This window comes from Thamnophis elegans, chromosome 11 (assembly GCF_009769535.1).
Source record: "Thamnophis elegans isolate rThaEle1 chromosome 11, rThaEle1.pri, whole genome shotgun sequence".
NCBI classification, from domain to species: Eukaryota; Metazoa; Chordata; class Lepidosauria; order Squamata; family Colubridae; genus Thamnophis; species Thamnophis elegans.
Genome location: NC_045551.1, coordinates 59,190,347 through 59,211,836, shown reverse-complemented (window position 1 = coordinate 59,211,836; position 21,490 = coordinate 59,190,347). Strand labels below are relative to the sequence as shown.

Below are 21,490 nucleotides of genomic sequence, written 5' to 3'. Positions count from 1 at the left end.
GAGGTCTTCTAGTCCAACCCCCCTGCTTAGGCAAGAACACTACACCACTTCAGACAAATGGTTATCCAATCTCTTCTTAAACAATCTTCTTACTGCCCATCTAGGTCCCATAAGTCTCTTTCTGCAATTGCTCAGTGATATCTCTTAGATGATGCAATGGTGGACAAACTGCTATTTTTTCCGTCTTCTACATACATCTCACATGCAGGAGAAAGTTCAAAGCTTTGAAAGAAAGAAGCTCACATGCTTGAGTAGGGTAATTTGGGGTGAGATTCCTTTGGCTCTCCTTTATGGCATCGAACCCCAATTGTTTGAAGGTTCACTCTTCTCTCTGAAACACATTCGCTCCGCCATGCTCCATAGAAACACAATTCCATCCAAGCCATTTAGTGGAAGGACCAGTCATTGATTAGGAAAAACAATCATGGTTGAATGTTGAATCGTTTTCAATGATGAAAAGAACGGTGTCTTTGTACTCGATTACAGGAGGAAACAAAACTAGAATTTTGTCCTGTCTCATTATTGTCTGTGTCAGTAGCAAAGTGCTAAAATGTTTGAAGATAAGGCTTAAGCGAAAAAGAATGCAAATAAATAAAATACAACTTTTTAAGAAGAAAAAAATAACTATGTTTACAAAGTGACAGTGTGCTGTGATGGAGTTAAAATATCTAGTGCTATGAAAACCATCAATTTCTTAAGAAAATTTGGTCATTTGCTTGATTCTTTTAAATAGCCAATTGATCAGTAACTGAATTTCTTCCTTTTCACATACACAGATTGGCTACTAAAACAGATTTCCCCCCCTTGTAAATCATAAAGCAGTATACTGATAGGAAAGGGCATTGAATCCTCATTTTTGTTCTCTTCCTTTAATGTCTGTGAGTTGTGATCAACAGAAGGCTGAGGTATCTATTGACCTTGTTGCTTGACAAAATTTTCGTTCTTGTTTGGCGGAAAAATCCTGCTTAGAAGTCAATAAAATCATTACGGATCATGTCATGGTTGCTTTATGACTACGACAGCAGGCCCCAGCTCGTCCAATATTTAGAGATGCCATCTGCAGAGAAGAAATAAATATTAAGCTGGAGTTCCAAAAGTGAAGATGAAATGCTAATAGTTTGTGCTACTGTATGTACTTCTGAGGAGGTTTAAATTGACCATTCATAATTCATGAACTTGGTAAAGTTGATAAAAATGTTAGCAAAATGCATAAGCAGTAGTCAAATTTATCATATCCAGAATTTCCGCATGGATATTAAATCATGACAAACTTATTTAAACCTCCCTCCCTCTTCCTTCCCTTCCCTTCCCTTCTTCCTTTCCTTTCCCTTCTTTCCTTCTCACTGTTGATACACAAAGCTAGAGAATACACAATGGAAAATAGAGCTTCATCAACTGTTTTCCTATCAAACTAGACAAGAACTGGAATTTTAAATAAGAGAGATGAAGAAACCCTGACAAATTCAAACTAAAAGAACAACACAAGTATTCCAACAAAAGACAAAATCACACAGTAGTGTTCAACAACTGGGGAGTTCAGTGACTAACCCATCATTTCATAAAAACACTTTCTTGGTCTAGGCACACAATATTGGCTTTATTTAATAAGACCTTTGAGAAGTTGTAGAGCATGGGTGTCAAGCACGATTTCATTGACGACCGCATCAAGGTTGTGTTTGACCTGGGGGCCAACTTGGTATGGCCGGGATGGGTGTGGCCAGATGATGTCACTCGTGTCAGGGGCACTCCTCCCAGGCTATGGTTTCACTGTCAGAGGGAGGCTGTTGTGGCCAAAAACAGAGCCCGGGTGGGATGTGCTTGACATTCCCAAGTTCTGTTTTTGCTGTGGAGGCACCACGGGCCAGTCCTTCACTGTTTCCAGGGTGGCCCTGTGGACCAGAGCTAAGCACCTCTTGGGTTGAATCTGGCCCCTGGCCTTGAGTTTGACACCTCTGTTGTAGAGTAAATCATTGCTATAATTGCAGGGCTGGGAAAGTCTCAGCTATCCACCAATCCCGCCAAGCCTGCTATCAGCTGCATGCAAAGTACACCATGAGGGATACCTGTGTCCATTCGTTGGTCTGTGGATCATACGACTCCATTGTATTTAGGTACGTCTGGCCATCGTAGCCACCCACCGCATATAACTTATCACCAAGGATGCAAACACCAACAGCATCACGAGGCATGCTCAATGGGGCTACCATCGTCCAGGTATCAGTTTTGGGGTCATACCTATGCAACAAAAGAAAAAAAGTATACCAGATGAGAACATATTTAGGAATCAAGATGACTTTTAACATGGTACATCTTTCTGTCCTAGAGGTCCAATAGTTTCCTTGGGGACATATTTCCAAAATCAGCCATAGAAGGTAAATGGTTGCCCAAATTGGGCATGTCTACTTTAATGAAAAGAAGGACTAGGGATAGAGATGATAGTGCAGTGCTCCAATATCCAATATAATTTATGGTAAAGGCAAAGGTTCCCCTCGCACATATATGCTAGTCATTCCTGACTCTAGGGGCCGGTGTTCATTTCCGTTTCAAAGCCAAAGAGCCAGCGCTGTCCAAAGACGTCTCCGTGGTCAAGTGGTTGGCATGACTAAATGCCAAAGCTGCACAGAACACTGTTACCTTCCCACCAAAGTGGTTCCTATTTTTCTACTTGCATTTGTACATGCATATCGAACTGCTAGTTTGGCAGAAGCTGGGACAAGTAACGGGAGCTCACTCCGTTATATGGCACTAGGTATTCGAACTGCTGACCTTTTGATTGACAAGCTCAGTATCTTAGCCACCGCATCCCTAATTTTATGGCACTACTCCAAAAAAAAAGTGGTGTTATTAGCCATCAAACCTCAAAATACTGTACACTTTTCTCAAATGATTTCCACAATTTGGCCAATATTGTATCTCTTAAGAGAGTATTGAACAGTCCAAAACTGTCAATATATTTCAATTTAAATGCATATTATTCTTACACTTCGCAGCAATTATTTCACTCTGGCTGAGGTTAAAATGCTTCAGGCAATGGAAAGCTGAAAAGCTTTTCTTCCTACCTTCAGCTCAGCACTAGCAAATTGATTTCTTTTTGTATGTAAAAACTTTATGGTATCTCCTGTTTCACCTTGGGGCACATCACGTTATTATGAAGATTAAGCATGCAGCCATTTTTTTTAGGAGATGAAATAAAGCTATAAAATGAAGGCAGATTTTCCGTCTGCATGCTCATTTCTTTCTAGGTCTGTCTGGGGTAGTTTTAAGTATTCTATTACTCCCCGGCTACTCCTTTAGAAAACAAAAAGAAAGAAAAACAAAATACAATTTCTATTCATTATGGCTGTATTTTGTTTTCGGTGCGGTGATGGGCATTCATCCAGAATTCTTTGAGTGAAAAAAAAAAAGAATTCTGCAGCAATACTATACTGAAGTTTATTGTTCTAAAGCCTATAAATAAAGCTTATGCTTGCTAGGTAAGCCTGTAAATAAACACCTTTATCCACAAAAATCCATCAGGCACAGGACTACAGTTGTATTGAATCCATGATCTTTCCCCAGGTTTGAAGATAATAGGAATTATGTAGAATCATGGATAGCTGATTGAGGTTGTATCTATTAGTACTTGGCAGGGTGGTAACTTCAAGGATTTATTGGAAAGTCAGAAAAAAGGTTGTTGTAGAAGGGAAAAAAAATAATAAAAAAGAAAAATATCCCAGATGAAGACAAGGGGACTACTTTGTTGTCCATGCCCAAGTACCTTCCTGTATGCATGTAATGTATGTATGTATGTATGTATGTATGTATGTATGTATGTATGTATGTATGTATATAAAAATGTGTTGGTGTGGGTGTGTTCCAGCATAACTCAATTTTAACCAAACTTGGTACACAGATGATTTCTCTCTGGAGAAAAATGCTGTGGGGTAAATCTGTTCTGTTAAGATACATCCTGTTGTGCCATACTGGCTTCTACTGTACAGTGCAGTAGAGTTGCCATGGGAACGGCTTCACAGTACTCCACAAGGGGGCTCCCTCTGGAAAGGGGGAAAATCCAACATTAGAAATTACATTTGGTCCCGACATTTTCCCACTATAAATAATACCTGGGCAATGCTGGGTTGTTAGCTAGTTTGGAATATAAGACAACAAAGACAGAGAAAGAAGTGAGTCAAGGAGAGGGAAGGAAAGAAGCCCAGCTTATATCATTTAATCTTGAACGCCCAAAATGAATTGAAAACTATATTTCTATATCTCCAAACCCTTTGCTTTTTTTATGGTGATAAGACAATTTCAAATCAATGGCTTTCTTTGCCTTTAGACCCAATGAAAGAAAACTCATAGAAGATGGATACCTCTCAACATAATCCAAGAGTCTGGAGCAATGGTTAGAGGCAGGGGCATCATGGCCTCCGACGGCGTAAAGAAAACCATCACAGGTGGCCACTCCAACTCCTCCTCTTCTTTTGCACATTGGAGCACACATGTTCCACTTATTGGTGTGAGGATCATAATACTCCATAGAACTCAAGCAGGAACTTCCGTCTCGGCCACGACTGAGTATAACCTAAATAAACAACATAGCATTGTTAAGCATGAAAAAAAAACCAACCTCTTAGTCTCTCCTACATTACCCTGATTGTGTCAGATATGCATTCTGGAAATGTCCGTGTCTAGTGTACAGACACTCTTGAATTATTTTGGACATTGAAGCACTTAATCTGCTGACAGATCACTCCATAAAAAGTATCTAGGTCTCAGTTTTATACCCAATGTATTTAGCTCCTCATTGTGCATGTGAGTATACACAAACCTATATACATCTGTTGGGCCCAGCAGGAGCATTGGAGCTGCCAACCAGACTCCGACAGCAAGGGGCCTTAAGAGTCGGCTTTGGAGGATGTGGAGGACCCTGGACAAGTGGTCGACTCGAGCAGGGCGCAGAGAGTCAGGTTGGCTATCAGAGGCGCCTGAGTCTGGACCAGGCGGAGGAGGAAACGGGAGTGTGATCCGGACGTCAGCAGTTGGGGAGGAGCAAGGACTGTTCTAGATGCCCGCACGGAGAGCTAATAGGCATAAGGAACAATTACGCAGTTACAGGAGGTATTGCACTCAGCTGTGGCAATTAGGCTCCTCTCCAGACTATAAAAGGAATGCTTGTGCACACACCCCTTTTGCAGAAGTCAACATATTAACTATGTTGGAGAATAGTCTTGTGAGCTTGGCAAGCTGGATTGCTGCCAAGGCTTATCTGTGCTGGATTGTTGCCAAGGCTTGTCTGTGCCGGTTTGCTGCCAAGGCCTGTCTGTCTATTAATAAATTCCGTAAAGTATCTTTGGCTTGGAGTACTTTGGTGTGGAACGAGGGGGGTCAGAACCATATCTATTTAAATTATATCTCATATGCAATCAATTCATATTGTAAATGATGAGGCAAGTTTAGCATAGGTCTTAAAATTGTTGAACTTTTTTTTCATTCTCCCTCAATTTTATTTCAAAGCGGAATTTCTTTCACGGCATCAAATACTCTATTGCAGTTCTCCTAGATAATATTTGAATGTTTGTGATTATCTTAGTTATAAGGAGTTTGTGAATGTTCCGAACGTGCAAATATTCTTCCACATGGAGAGGATCCACTTCAGCCAATTCTAAAGGAAGCTATCTTGAGATACACTCTCTCATCATCTCATCCTCTTTTTACGACCCCATAATCCCTTGCAGGGTGGAGTCTGGGCAACTGAATGGAACTGAGTGTTTACTGGCCAGATGCCTTGTCTGTCGCCAATGCAGAGTTTTTCCCCCCCCAGCAGATATATTCTCAGTGTGCCCAGAGAGAGAAATATCTACCTCTATCTAGGATCAAACCCACAGCCAAATGTTTCCTGGGTTATCTCCAACTGTGTTGGAAATGTGGAAGAAGGGATGGCACATTCTACCATATTTGGTGGTCTTGTATTGAAGCCACGAAATACTGGAGAAGGATTCAAAATTGGCTAAAAGAGGTTACCGGGCAAGTGTGGAATGGAAACCCAAGACTTTTTTTATTAAGCATAAAACCAGAAAACATGAGTAAATCTATATGGCATTTGAGCCTACATATAGTTGTGGCCACAAGACTAACCTATGCGCAATTTTGGAAATCTACTACCATACAATCGGAAGATGCCATAATTAAAAAGATTTATGAATGTGCAGAAATGGACAGAATGACGGGTTTGCTGAGGGACAAAGGAGAAAGGGAACATTATCTTAGCTGGAGATGCCTTTTATGTCGCCAATGCGGAAGTTTTTTTCCCCAGCAGATATATTCTCAGTGTGCCAGAGAGAGAGAGAAATATCTACCTCTACCTAGGATCGAACCCACAGCCTCTTCATTGTGAGGTAAGAACTCCCATCTCTAGGCCCCTGCACCACTTTTGAGATACCTCTCTAATTGAGTTTTTTTTTTTTCCAAACAAGATCAGGTTACAGTCCATGAAGATTGAAGGATGATGGTAAGATATTTACAGGAGCGAATTGCAGCCACGCCATCTATTAACTTACAAAAAGTACCACAGGTTCAGATACAATGCATGGTTAAGGTTGCAGGTCTGTAATTGACTTAATCCTCCTTGACAAAATTGATTTCTTTAAGGGGAAAAAAATACCCTTGATTTAGTCTCTGGTAGATTCTCGGCTGATGTTTTGATAAGATCAAGGTCTGAAAGTATTTACAAAAGGTGAAGGAACTTGCCCAGGATTTACACTGACAGAAGGACAGGAGCAGAATTTCCCCTGCGCTATTATAGCAGCCTTGGAAACTGACTTTTTTTTCTTTTCCCTAGTCGTACTATAACATATTCACTAATCATCACAGATGGGTATTTACAGTAATCTGGCTAATCTTGATGTTCTACCAACAATAGTTAATGAACGGAGGCAAAGGACATTCCCGTCCAAGATGAAATCAGCCTGATGCAAAAGCTGTAACGTAATCAGCACAGATTGTCTTTGGGAGCTGTCCATGGTACCAAAGCGGCCACAAAGATTAACCCATCGCTTTTTATTTCTAAGCCTAGCAGAGAAATATTTGGAAATTTAGGCGGGAGCGGGATGAATCAAAAAGGTCACAAAATATTATCCAGTCATGACAAATAAAAAAAATAGAATATTTGTAAGGGTTCCGACGGATGCCCTAATTAAATCATGAGCTTCAAGCCAAGCTTCAAAAGAAATCCCATTATTTATTAGGAGCAACATGTCAGCATGTACCCAAGGGAAGCCAGCTCTGACCCCACGTAATTTACGACCCAATTATGACCCTGTTTCTCCTCCCCCCACCCAGGGTGTGTTGTAAATCACATTCTCCAACAGAGCACTTTTGCGGGCTGTAGAGATCACGCCCCTCCGGCTGTTGCAGGTAACCTGAGATACAGCCTTGAGAAAGGTATGCATGGGATGTGCTCCTGGTTGTGGCTGCTGTGGTGCTCCATCAGTTCCTCCCTACCCCCTTCTTGCCTATGGCAACTAGAGAGAAGGCCAGGGATTCTTTGCAAGTTGACAATATCCCCATGCTACAGAGCAATTAACTTTATATTTAAATTTTTGATAGTTTAATTTAATTAATTGGCTCTATCTTTTATTGCAGTCACAGATCAGAGTTAAAGTTTTAAAGATTAAAATAAAATTAAGACAAATAAAGCAAAGCATAATACTATATTACAGTTCGTGGTAGGGTCATCGATGGATGACTAGGATTTTTCAAACAGTCTTAACAAAATTTTGCTGTATTTGAAGAAATTATATCATACTGATCTGACAGCAACAGCAGCATATAAAAGAGATCAGAATTTTCTGGATATTTTATCAGGCAAGGAGTCATATCATGAGTTTGTGAACCCTGATAGAAGGAACAATAGCTGGGGTTTCATTGGCCCCTTGTCTACAGAGATAAAAAATCTCACTCATTTTATAGATTGACTCTCTAGAACTGCTATAAGAAATTTTATTACTTGTTTTATGTTGGTGTTTATATAGGAAATATTATGGCAAATAAATCAATCTGATACACCCCAAGTGGAGAAAAAAATCTAAATAATATCTATGGTACTTCTTACTGTACAAGATATGTCAGTGGAAGAAAGTGGAATACTTTAATTTGCAATGCATTTATTTATATCAGTTAATTTATTATACATTGTAACTTCTCAGTCTCTTAGAATGATAAAACAATTGATATATTTCAACTATCCAGGAACATCATGTTCACCTCTTCAGAGTTAGACCTAATGCAAGAATAACCACACCATAAATATTGTCTCACCAAAAGCGAGTTAATGAAAAAAGCATCTGTTTTAGATAATATAACTATTGAAGCATGGCATTCTATATGCAGCTAACAAATTATATTATGTTTGCTAGCCACAAATTATGCAAACAGGCATTTCAATGTACTCATAGAAATAGATATATAAGCTGATTTATGTAGGGTTTGTCTAAGCGATAGATGAATATCACCCAGAACCTTAAGATAAGAAAACAATAGTAAAATGGAGTTATATGTGATTATTGATGTGATTCAGTTCTTTCTAGGCATATATGTAATTTGTCAGGATAATGACAATTAGCAAGAGATGTAAATCATTACTGTAAATGATGACTATATTTGTCTTCACAACAATGGGCTCTTGCAAATCTGCATTTAGAAATAACTAAATTCTGTATCTAAAAAAGCTTTACTTCATAAACAGAGGCAGTTCAGTCTAATGGTTAAGACACCAGGCTAGAAACTGGGTGACTGTGAGTTCTAGTCCCACCTTAGCATGAAATCCAGCTGGGTGATCAAAGGTGGTATTCAGCAGGTTCTGACCAGTTCTGGAGAACCGGTAGTGGAAATTTTGAGTAGTTTGGAGAAGTGGTAGATACCACCTCTGGCTGGCCTCGCCCCCATCTAGTCTCTGCCTCTCAAGTCCCAGCTGATCGGGAGGAAATGGGGATTTTTCAATAACCTTCCCCTGCCACACCCACCAAGCCATGCCACACCCACCAAGCCATGCCACACCCACCAAGCCATTCCCACACTCACCAAGCCACACCCACACAGTCGGTAGTAAAATGTTTTGAATCTCACCACTGTGGGTGATCTTGGGCCAGACACACTCTCTCTTAGCCCAACTCACCTCACAAGGTTGTTATTGTGACAAAAACAAGAGGATGAAAGGATTACTAGATATGTTCACAATCTTGGATTGTTTATAAAGTAATAATAATAAAAGCAGGATATAAATAAAGCAGCAAATAAATAACTAATCAGAGGGAAAGAGGAATACCAGTGTGATGTGTAAAATGATCATTGAGTGTAGAGGATCAAAAGATTGATCCTTTTTCCTTCAGTTCTGGAACTGTCTCTTTGCAGGAAGAACCAAAACAACTGGAGATAGATCCAATGAAGTTTTTTTTTATTGGTCTATAGCAGGGATCAGCAATCTTTTGGACCCCAGGGACCACTAAATTCATAATTTTAAATCCCATGAATCACTAATATGATTTGTCTAATGACCGGCTGGGTGGGCAGGGCAAGGTGGCCATGTGACTGGGTGGGTGTGGTGAAGTCAATGTCACTCACATTGAAGGCTACCTTGCCAGCCTCTGCTTGTCACTCCTCACCTGCCCGCCCAGGCTCCTTAGGGCCCCAAGAGGAAGCAGTTGCTGCAATTAAGCAGCTACCATGAGAAGAGTTGGCAAAACAGCTGGCTCAGTTCAAATTAGATCTGACCGAGATGGAGGCTCAACAGAAACACTTCACTGAGAACTACAAGGATAGTCTTTCCAAGCAGAGGGAAGACCTGTGGGAGTGTAAGGCCAGGTACCGGTGCCTGGAGGCTCAATGGGCTGAGATAGTCAGCCAGTTCCAGGCCATGATGCAGTCCCACTGGAACAAGACCCTCCAGCTCTTCGCCACCAGTGTTGCTTCCCTCCAGCCTTCATCCAAAGCCCCACACCAGGAGGCTGAAGCAGAGCCCAAATTGGAATTTCTGCCCCCCTCCGACCTGCACAAAAAGCTCCCAAAGTGGGAGACTCTTTGCAGCAACACAAACATTAATTGCACATATCCGAGTCAAGGACCGTAGTTTGAGGACCCCTGATTTCATGCAATATAAAAAATGCAAATAATTTTCCGGTGGACCACCAAAACTTTCTCATGGACCACTAGTAGTCCACGGACCACTAGTTGGTGACCGCTGGTCTATAGTATACAAACTACAGTGGTTATATGATTCCTGCCCAAAAATAACAATAAATCCTAGGGAAAAAAATCTCCAAGAAACCAAGGTTACAAGTTTTATGCCTACGGTTTGTTTTTGTTACATCCAAAGAGGAAGAAAACATTTTCAATCACTGTATGACCTCCAAATCTGAATGGCTTTGACGAAACATTGAGGGTGACCTCAAAAGGCCCTTCCCCATACATTCCGTATGAATCTTGCTAAAACCCGGTTTTATAAACAATAGTATTTATTTTGTTCATATATTTCCTCCCTTCACACCATCCAGTTCACAGGCTAAAGAAGGACAAAGCTCTATTTTCCCCTTTGCTGAATCTATTCCAAGGTTGCATATATGTGATTTTACTGCAGTCCTGCTTTCACAGTAGTGCCCAAAATTATGAAAAACCTTTTGGGAAAAGTGTATTTTTGTGGTTTGATGACTAATAACACCAATTTGTTTGGGAGTAGTACCATAAAATTATATATCAATGGAAAGATACTTTAATCAAGAATTTAATGCAGTAATGTGCATGAAGGATTTGCTCTCAGAATAGCAGTTATAAAGAAGAAAAATGAAACACAGGGGAAAAAAAGATACACAAAAATGGTATCTGACAAATGTCCTCCTCTCAGCTTCAATACATGACATCAGTAACTGAATCCTACTGTGATCTGATTGGCTCATTGCCAAAACAAGATGACACCTGATTGGCTCGCTAGACACTCAGGCTCATTGGCTACAATCAAATGAAGGAAAGCTACCTGATATCAACCTAAGCAAGTTGTGCTTCCTTTTTCTGGTTATTTGGCTATAAATTTTCATAGCATATAGATAATTGAACAAACTTTGTTGCACTGCACAACACTCACACCATTCTTAGGGGCAACCTGCAGTTTCGGTTAGCTTACAGCTAATCCAGAAGGAACTGGCAAAGGAGGTTAAATTCCAAGCCCCCCAGAGACTTTGCAAACGTCTCTGAGGTCACTGGATCTCCTCCAACCTTTCACTGTCTCTCCGGGACAGCTTGGGTCCAAAACAAACCGTCCAATTTCCTTCGGAATGGGGGAATTTCAGGAATAGCCTGAAACTCTGTCTTCTCACTGCTAAGCCCCGCCTTCTTCCGTTGCACGGCATTCTTGATTAAATTATCTTTTGATGTATAATTTTATGGTACTACTCAAAAAAAGTGGTGTTATTAGCCATCAAACCTCAAAAATACACTTTTCTCAAAAGGTTTTCACAATTTTGGCCACTACTGTATAAACGATCTCCAAGCAGGGAATAAAATTTTAGTTACAATAAATGAAGCATCAGCAAATGAAATCTCTACTATGCAAAGATTCCTTCAGCAAAATTCTGATTTTATTGCACAACTTATTGTTGTAATAACCGTGCAGTGAGCATACCAAAAGATAAACTACTCAATGGATTATTTTCTTCCCTCACTCTGATAGGCCTACTTAATGGCAGCATTATTGTCCCTCTTGTTTCACAAGACATAATTAAATAACTCAGGACATTGTGCTGCACAAGGCTTGGGATTTTATTATATCCTCACCATATTGATCATTAGGGGGAAAATAGTGTCCACTATGTTCATTCAGGAATTATTAATCAACAGTTTTCTTCAGAAACTCTGAGCATGTATTTTTCTGGAAACTGCACCAGCCTTTGAATTAATTTTCATCAAATGTTTCTTTCTTTTTCATCAGTCCATTGAAATAGCAGAACAGATCAATAATGTGGCGACATGCCCCTAATGGGGTTTATCCTTGCTTTTCAAAGAATCAGAGTTGGACAAGCTAATGGCTTTAGCCTCTTTAATATCTATCTAATTTAATAGAACTAAGAAAGAATTTTCCAACAGTTAGAACAATTAATCAGTGGAACAACTTGCCTCCAGAAGTTGTGAATGCTCCAACACTGGAAGTTTTTAAGAAGAGATTGGATAATCATTTGTCTGAAGTGGGGTAGGTTATCCTGCCTAAGCAGGGGGTTGGACTAGAAGTCCTCTAAAGTCCCTTCCAGATCTGTTATTCTATTCTGTTCTGTTCTACTCTGCTCTGCTCTGCTCTACTCTACTCTAGCAGGGGGTTGACTAGAAGACCTCCACCGTCCCTTCCAACTATGTTTTCTATTCTAATATTTGTTAAATTTAAGTACAATTCTCTGTAGTGTTCTGAATATATTCAGTCTTTAATTAATTACTTCAGGGGGGGAGGGGAGGATGAACCAAACTTGGAATGCCGAAACTGGCACATTTGGGGAGAAAAAATGGAACATGGCTCATTCATCCATCTCATTTTATACACAATTAATCACAGTGACATCTTGACAAGATGAAAGGACACAACAGACCTAGGCATGTTGACTTTAATCTTATTGGAACACACTGTGACTTATTTCCTGAAACCTTGAATGACGACAACTTAGCTAACAAAATATGTTATGCTGATGGCTAAAGGGAATATTAATATATAAAAGTTTAAAGGTATTTCTCATTATGTAAAACCAACAATCCGCCCCCCAGAAACCAGTGTTTAAAACAAACAAAAAACAGATTTCCAATTATTCTATTAGTTGTTGTTGTTGCTATGTAAGAAGCTCTATGTGCAATGATTTGCAAGTTTTACTTCTACACAGAATGTTCTTAGACCTTCCTTGTTTTCTTCCTTCCCTCCCCCCTTCCTTTCCTCCCTCCCTCTTTCTTTCCTTCCTTCCTTCCTTCCTTCCTTCCTTCTTTCTTTCTTTCTTTCTTTCTTCTGTGTCACTAAATATATACACACCAATGTCTGTGCTCATGTACTGATCATCAATAAAGCTTTTTGGGAGCTTTACAATTATGAGAATAGGTGTCGAAAGATCAGACTCACATACTGAATTATGAATGAAGTCCAGATGACTCAGTAGGAAATAAATGTCAACTCCAGTTTCAGCACGTTATGTATTTAAACCTCACATTTAAAGAAAAAGGCAAAAGTCTTCAGGAAGCTAAATTCATCCAGGAACAATGAATGATGGCCAGGAGTGTTTCTAAATCTACCCGATAGCTGGTTTTCTTAAATTCAGCACAGCTAAAAAATCTACTCTATTTCTGCATATGATTTTTGACCACAGGGTAACCAAATGTGGCTGCATTTGAAAAAAAAAAAAAAAAAAACTGAAATGGGAGTTCAAACAATAAAATTAAATAAAAAAATAAAAAATAATAAAGTAAAGTAAAATAAGATCATGATAATAAAATAAAAAAAAATTCTTGTTTTCAGATGCAAAGACTCCAGAAAGGAAAAAAAAATGGAACCACTTCAAATGCTTGTATTTGTATTGAAATTTATTGTTTGAGAAAATGAAAGCAAGATTTGATTTTACACCTACAATTACTATAACGGGATCAGATAGAAGAGAATACTCGTAGCTCAGGGCAAACCACTAGTATACAAGCCACACAGAGGGCAAGCCATTAGTATATCAAAAGAAAACCCTCAGTTATTTTTGTTAGGTATAATTACTGATTGTACAGGTATAGAGACTAACCTGATTTTGCATTTAATAACTGCAGCAAGACTGCTGGTGGCGTAATACTGGAAGAAGGAAGATTTGCCTACTATTCAAGAATGGACATTAAAAGTAACAAACTTAGCAGAGATGGCTAAAATATCAGCATATCTCAAGAACCATTCCAATGAGAGATATAAACTGGAGTGGAGAAGATGGATTGACTATACTCAAAATAAATATGGGACTAAGAAATTCCACATAGTTTATGACTGAGGCAACAAGGAATGACATAATCTGTTTAGAGTTAGCCTAGCAAAGAGGAGTTAAAGCTCAAATGATAGAGGATATTAACTTTTTACTTTTAAGTTTATTTTAGAATATTTTTGTTAAAGATTTATACCCTGTTTTGGTTCTGGGAAGTCGGGGGAGGGAAGGTTGGGAGGGGTGAGGTTTGGGTGGGGAGGGGAGGGGAGGGGGATGGAAGTAAACATTTGTAAAAGTTTTTTTTTTTCAAAATTTTCAATTAAAAAAAGAAAGAAAGCAGACCTTACTCCTTCCCAGGGAAACATCTGCAAGAAAACACACCAAGATCAGAGAGCACCAAGGAGCACTGGAACATTTCCATCACATCTCCTTTAGGATTTGGATGGAAATGATATCAAGATGAAGAGGCCATCATGTACAGGTGGCTAGCAACAACTTGTAAGACCATTATGTGGAGCTATGCCAACAGGACCAATCCTTCAGAGCTTAGAGGAAGAGACTTCGTTTTAGACCACTGTGCCTTGAAATGCACCCAAAATGCAACCACAAAACCACAATGTGTGTGTGTGTGTGTGTGCTCGTGCGCCTGTGTGCACATGTGTCTGTGTGTGTGTGTGTTTGTGTATGGCAGTAATAATTTTGAGTATGGATCATAAGTAACTGTTTTTGAATCTGAAACTGGGGCAGATGTTAAGCAAGAACCACATATATCCTGTTTTCCCCAAAATAAGACCCAACCAAAAAATAAGACCTAGCATGATTTTTCAGGATGTTTGTAATATAAGCCCAAAATAAGCACCAGTTAAGATTGTCAACTAGAAGGATGCATTCAGTACTGTATTTCCCTGAAAACAATATCTAAATGGAAAGTAAGCCCTAATACATCTTTTGGAACAAAAATTAATATAAGACTTATTTTTGGGGAAACATGGTGTTTGTGTCTGTGTGTGTTTGTGTGTGCGTGTGTGTGTGTAAGAGAGAGATGGAAAGAAAGAAAGAAAAATAAAGAAAGAGAGAGAGAGAGAGAAGGAACGAAAGAGAGAAAGAAAAAAAAGAGAGAGAGAATAGACTACATCTCAGTGAAGTACAGAAGATGTATCTTGTCATTTTGCTAAATAGATGCACGGCTATCGAATCATGGAAAAGTAGGAATATATAATATATGAAAAGTCAAAATAAAGTTTCTTTTGATGTAAACTAGACTGCTAACGATTTTCATGAATGCCACCAAATTAGGCAAAAATATCTAACATATACAAAAATACTAAAACTGAGTTTATTGCTGAGATTATTTATGAGTTTCTGACAATAAATGTATGCATGTATGCAGACATAAACAAGAATGTTTAAGCAGTATAAAAATTAACAGCTTGATTCTAGCATACATCACAATAAATCTGTCCTCCATGTGCTAAAGGCTGATTTTTATAGCTTACATTTTCTGTATAAATGAGGGTCAAACCTAGGTTACATTAAATATGTAGCATGCAGCTGAACCTTGAAGGAGATACTGTAGTTGTAAGAGAAAAGATGTATAATAATAATAATACATGAAATATTAAGTAATCCTGAAAAAAATACAAATAGAAATGGCAATCCCATTGGTTGGAAATATTGGGAAGATTTTGATTAGTACAAAAGAGAGTGAAAATATTCAGGAATTAAGCTGGACAGCCAAAGATCTGAATAATTCAGAAGGGAGCAGTGAGTTCTTGACCAAAGAATAAATCCCCATGGACCATGTTGGACCATCTTCAGAATCAACGTTGGGAGAAAGCTTGAGAACGGAACTCATCTTCATTGGCACAGCTTGGTCTTTGTGTTATCAGTTAGCATAGCACAAAGAAAAATAAATAGCTTCAGTCCCTTCCTCTAAATCAGTTGTCTAGGTGAGTGACCTTTGCTTGAATAAATCAAATTGCATTGTAATTTTAACTTGATAAGGCTGCCAGATTGAGAACATGGATAAAGAATTGGACAGCTCATCCGAAATTTAGCAGTTCACTGGTTGGTCAGCAATTGGGACAGGTGTTCTGAGATTATGGGTTATGGATACTGTAAGTCCTCTATTTGGAATAAGTTTTAAAGTTTAATTATAACTATTTACAGATCCGTTATGTAAAGGGAGGGGGATATATTAGAGTTTTGATGTATCTTTCAGCATTCAGCCATTTTTTTAAAAAAAATGTTTAATGTTGGGTGTATTTGGTATTTGGGGTTGGATTTTTTTATGTACACATGGCTTTCCTCTTTTTTGTTCTTAGTGTTGGATGTTTGTTAATCTTTTTTCCCCCTTTTTCTGTGTTTTATTTGCTGATAAAAAAGTAAACATGTTTGAAAAGATGGAAAAAGTTTTAAATTGCAGCCACTAAATCTTTCCTTCTCTTGGCTAAAGAGCCAAGGTGGCGCAGTGGTTAAATGCAGCACTGCAGGCTACTGCTAGATCAGCAGTTCAGCGGTTCAAATCTCACCGGCTCAGGGTTGACTCAGCCTTCCATCCTTCCGAGGTGGGTAAAATGAGGACCCAGATTGTTGGGGGCAATATGCTGACTCTCTGTAAACCGCTTAGAGAGGGCTGAAAGCCCTATGAAGCGGTATATAAGTCTACTGCTATTGCTATTGCTCTGTATTTATCTGTGTAATCTCTCTTCCCCTCCCATATCTATTTAACTATCATCTGTCTGTCTGTCTGTCTGTCTGTCTGCCTGCCTGCCTGCCTACCTACCTATATACCTACCTACCTACCTACCTACTTATCTTCTTCTTCTTCTTCTTCTTCATCATCATCATCATCATCATCATCATCATCATCATCTATTTATCATCTATCTATGATGTATCTATCTATCTATCTATCTATCTATCTATCTATCTATCTATCTATCTATCTACCTACCTACCTACCTACCTACCTACCTATTGATTGAGCTATCGTCTGTCTGTCTGTCTGTCTGTCTATCTATCTATCTGTCTGTCTGTCTGTCTGTCTGTCTGTCATCTGTCATCTGTCATCTGTCATCTGTCATCTGTCATCTGTCATCTGTCATCTGTCATCTGTTATCTGTTATTTATCTATCTAGCATATTTAAGAAACTAAACTAAGATGTAACATTTTCACTCTTGTTTTTATTCAGAAATAAATCTAACATTTCTGCACAATTGTAGAATTACTACCCATGTTAGGCTCCTGTTCAGATGTCCTTCACATTTATTAAATAAATAATAAATAAATAAACGTTCAAACGACGAAGGAAGTTCTCTCTCTCTCTCCATGTCATGTAACTCACGTACCCATACACTTCTTCAAACACACACACACACGCACACACACACACACACACACTTATATCTACACACTTCATCCACAAAGCTACTTCTCCAGATTCCGTACCATCTGTCAAGGGCTAATGAGTTTCTGCATAATAGTGGCACTTTGCAACGTAGTTATCTTTGGAAACATCATAAAGAGATTTCTTTTTTCAAAAGTGACAAAAAAGGTTGGTTTCACGATCCTAAAATATCTGTAATAGAATATTAGTCTGCTATGCTGGAATCATGTTCCCAGAACTGTCATATAACAGCTCAGTTTGTGGTATTACATTCCATGCAACAGTTGGCGTTCACAGTAGCCTTGGTATTTAAAGAGTGTTAAAGTCTGTTTCCAGTGAAAAAACTTCTACCAATGAGAGCCAAATGGTTGTTCCCAAGAGTCAACTGAAAACTGTGGAAGATATAAGGGTCTGTTGTGTGATTTCTCAAGACGATGTACAATGTGGAACTATGTCGCTCTACAACTTCCCGTGTGCACATAATATTAATTCTTCCAAAGAAAAGGAACAAAACTGACATTTTATAACGTTCTTCATTAAAGCCACATGGTTATCACCATGGTTATTGCAAGTTTGCTAGCAAACAGATGTTATGTTACAGAGCCATAATTCTCCGTGATCAGTTGGAGAGGAATGAAGGTAAAGGTAAAGGTTCCCCTCACACATATGTGCTAGTCATTCCTCACTCTAAGGGGCGGTGCTCATCTCTGTTTCAAAGCTGAAGAGTCAGCGCTGTCCGAAGATGTCTCTGTGGTCATGTGGCTGGCATGACTCAGTGCCAAAGGCGCACAAAATGCTGTTACCTTCCCACCTAAGGTGGTTCCTATTTTTCTACTTGCATTTTTACATGCTTTCGAACTGCTAGGTTGGCAGAAGTTGGGACAAGTAATGGGAGCTCACTCCATTATGTAGCGCTAGGGATTCGAATCGCCAAAATGCCGACCTTTCTGATCAACAAGCTCAGTGTCTCAGCCACTGAGCCGCTGCATCCCTTCTGATGTTATGTTACAGGCGCATAATTCTCTGTGATCAGTTGCACAGGAATATCTGTCCTCAAATGTCTGTTAAGAAAATAGGCCAATGAACAGCAATGCTAAATTCAGGTTTGTTTTTAGTGGCTTAGTTCTTAGTTTTAGTGCTAGATTCTAAGCCATGCTTCACAAGGCACATACAATGGTGACAAGAACATAGAACAAAGCACATATTGGCATAATGAATATTCAGAATTTTTAAACTGGATAAATTAGTAGATGAGTTTAAACAAATTAATTTATATTAAAAAGTACCATAAAAATATGCCTTACTGTACTCAAAAAGTGAACTATGGGGATGAACTGATGCTTACTAATTTAGAAACAATTTCCCTCTAACATAAATTTGACTTCAGAGGAAGTTTGCTTAAAATGTTTGCTTTTATTTCCAATTCTTCTAAATTCTGCTTGCAGCCTTTAATTGGTTTGGCAATTAAAAATACAAAGTGGTTACTTCAATTGTTCATAGTTTGTAGGCCCTCCTCATTTTCTATTTTTATTATATTTCATTGGAAGGACAGAATAAATAGGTATATTATCTATGAGCCATGGTGGCACAATGGTTATAGTGCAATATTAGAGTCTGACTCTGCCCACAGTTTGGAGTTTGATTCTGACTGGCTGAAGATTGACTCAGCCTTCCATAGCAATATTAGATTTATATACTGCTTTACAGTGCTTTACAGCCTTCTCTGTAAAAGCAGCTTACAGAGTGAGCATATTGCCCCCAACAATCTGAGTCCTAATTTTACCGTCCTCGGAAGGATGGAAGGCTGAGTCAACCTTGAGCCTGGTGGGATTTGAACTGCCAAATTGCAGGCAGCAGAAGTAGCCTGCAGTTCTTCACTCTAACCAATGCGCCACCGAGACTCATCCTTCTGAAATTGGTAAAATGAAGACCCAGATTGTCGGGGGCAACATGCTGATGCTTGTAAATTGCTTACAGAGGGCTCCAAAGAACTATCAAGCAGTATATAAATCTAAACGCTATTGTTATTGCTATTGCTACATTATAGAATATAAAAGCACTAATAATTGGGCATTACTAGCCAAATGTTTTAAATCAACTCTTCAACTTTTATATGCAGCTCCCCATGCCTGACTTTGATCTTAAATTGGTAGCAATAATAGAAATGAAGGAGAAGAATTTTAAAGAGAAACATGTCTGAAAATTGTAAGGAGAAATTATGAGGGGAAAAACCCGTAATAGCCCATTACTTGCCTTTCTTGTTGATGTTTACTGTGTTTTCCCAAAAATTAGACATGGTCTTATTTTCTTTTGACCCCCAAAATAAGCACTTGGCCTTATTTTCAGGGAGGTCTTATTATTTTTGAGGTGCAGGAGGCGGCGAGTGTAGTCACCTCCTGGCTGCTTCTTGTGCGTCTCTGGGCCTGAGGCAGCCATGACCATGACAAATGGGGCACGGTGGCTAGATTTATGGGAGCAGCTGTTAAGTAGGGGCATGTGGGGTTCATGGTGCATGTTCCCCCTCCCTTCCCCAGCCCTTTGGCCTTGCCTCTTCACCTCGTGTTGTTTGCGAAGCAAGCAACCAGAGGAAATGGTGAGGACTGGCTGCACATGTGTTTAAATATTTTTGAGGAGGGCTTATTTTAGCATATGCACTCAAAAGCCCAATTGGGTTTATTATCCGGGGAGGTCTTATTTTAGGGAAAACAGGGATAAACTGCTTGGGAGGAAAAGCTACATGGGACATGTAGAACTTTCTTGCAGAAAGCCACTCTTGCATGTTGATGCCCAAATCTCTATGTCTCTCCCAGTTGCTATTCTCAATTCCCCCTACTCACTTGCCATTTAAAGCTGCCACCCCAACGGTGCTTCTGGCAATGGACATATTGGCCACAAAGGTCCACTGTTGACTTTGTGGATCCCACCTCTCGACTGTATTCAAATAGCTCCAGCCATCATGACCTCCTACTGCATAAATGGGCCCTTCAAGAACAGTAACTCCTAAAAAGAAGAGGCAGAGAAAGAACGTGAGAACAGAACCAGCAACGGAAGGAAAGATTTCTAAAGGCTCAATGAGAGGCCCTCGGTGCTCTCTGAGCTTGACTGGTTTCTTGCAGATGTTTCATTACCAGGAGTGGGATTCAGCCAGTTTGGACCAGTTTGGGCGAACCGGATGCTAATTTTACATCTGGTTTGCCGAACCGGTAGCTGTCCCTGCCCACCCCACTCCTCCCCTCTTAGGAGTCTCCACGAGGCCTGTTTTTGATGCCAGGTAAATGCAGGGCCCACGCAGAGGGTCTGGGAGGGTGAATAATGGGCCTCCTGGAAGTCCCAAAAACGGGCCCATTTCTGGTCTCTGGAGGGCCTCTGGAGCCTGTGGGAGGCTGTTTTCATCCTCCCAGAGGCTCAAGGAAAGCCTCCGGATCCCAGGAGGGTGAAAAATAGGCCTCCCAGAAGTTCCAGAAGGCCATACGAGAGCTTGTTTCTGGCCTATGGAGGGCCTCTGGAGTCCAGGGGAGGCTGTTTTCGCCCTTCTGGAGACTCGAGGAAAACCTCCAGAGTCTGGGGAGGGTGAAAACAGACCCTGACGTGGTGTAGGAGGCTAAGTAAAGCCATGCCCACCATGGCCACGTCCACTCAGCAACCAGACAGAGAACCAGTTGCTAAATTTTTTGAATCCCACCCCTGTATTATTACCCAAATGAGGTAACATCATGAAGGCTAATGAGAAATGCAAAATATATCATGGGCCAATGTAGGGAGGCATGAAGTACTGGCTAGGTCATACTAACATGGAGATCCTAATGAAGAGGCATCTTAATTCCACAGACTCCTTAGGTAGCTTAGAATGTTAGGCTAGGGATGGGGAATCGTTCTCTTTGGTGGGGGTGATTTTTTTTAAATTAATGCAATTGTTCATTTTCCTTCAGGGAGCTATGGAAACATGGCAGTGATGTACCCTGATGGGTGAAAGGAATATAGGGGGTTTTACTCCACTAATCACAATTGACTTTAGGAGATGCTGTTCATCCTTGATTCCAGACCACTGAGACACAGCTGTCTGAACACATTTCTGTGGTCATGTGCTCAGCATGACATCACGTCGCAGCAAAAGGCGTACAGCAAAACATAGAACACTGTGATCTTCCCATCAAA

At 39.8% G+C, this 21,490-nt stretch overlaps 1 protein-coding gene across 1 annotated transcript in view; it reads right to left on the bottom strand.

Annotated features, from left to right (window-relative positions):
* Positions 1-996: 996 nt before the first annotated feature.
* LOC116514896 (kelch-like protein 1) overlaps positions 997-21,490 on the bottom strand; it is a 141,886-nt gene continuing 121,392 nt past the window's right edge. The window contains 6 exon segments of the mRNA XM_032226716.1: positions 997-1,020; positions 1,022-1,057; positions 2,064-2,235; positions 4,353-4,553; positions 7,401-7,412; positions 20,173-20,335. Of these exon segments, the coding sequence (XP_032082607.1) occupies positions 997-1,020; positions 1,022-1,057; positions 2,064-2,235; positions 4,353-4,553; positions 7,401-7,412; positions 20,173-20,335 (608 nt within the window).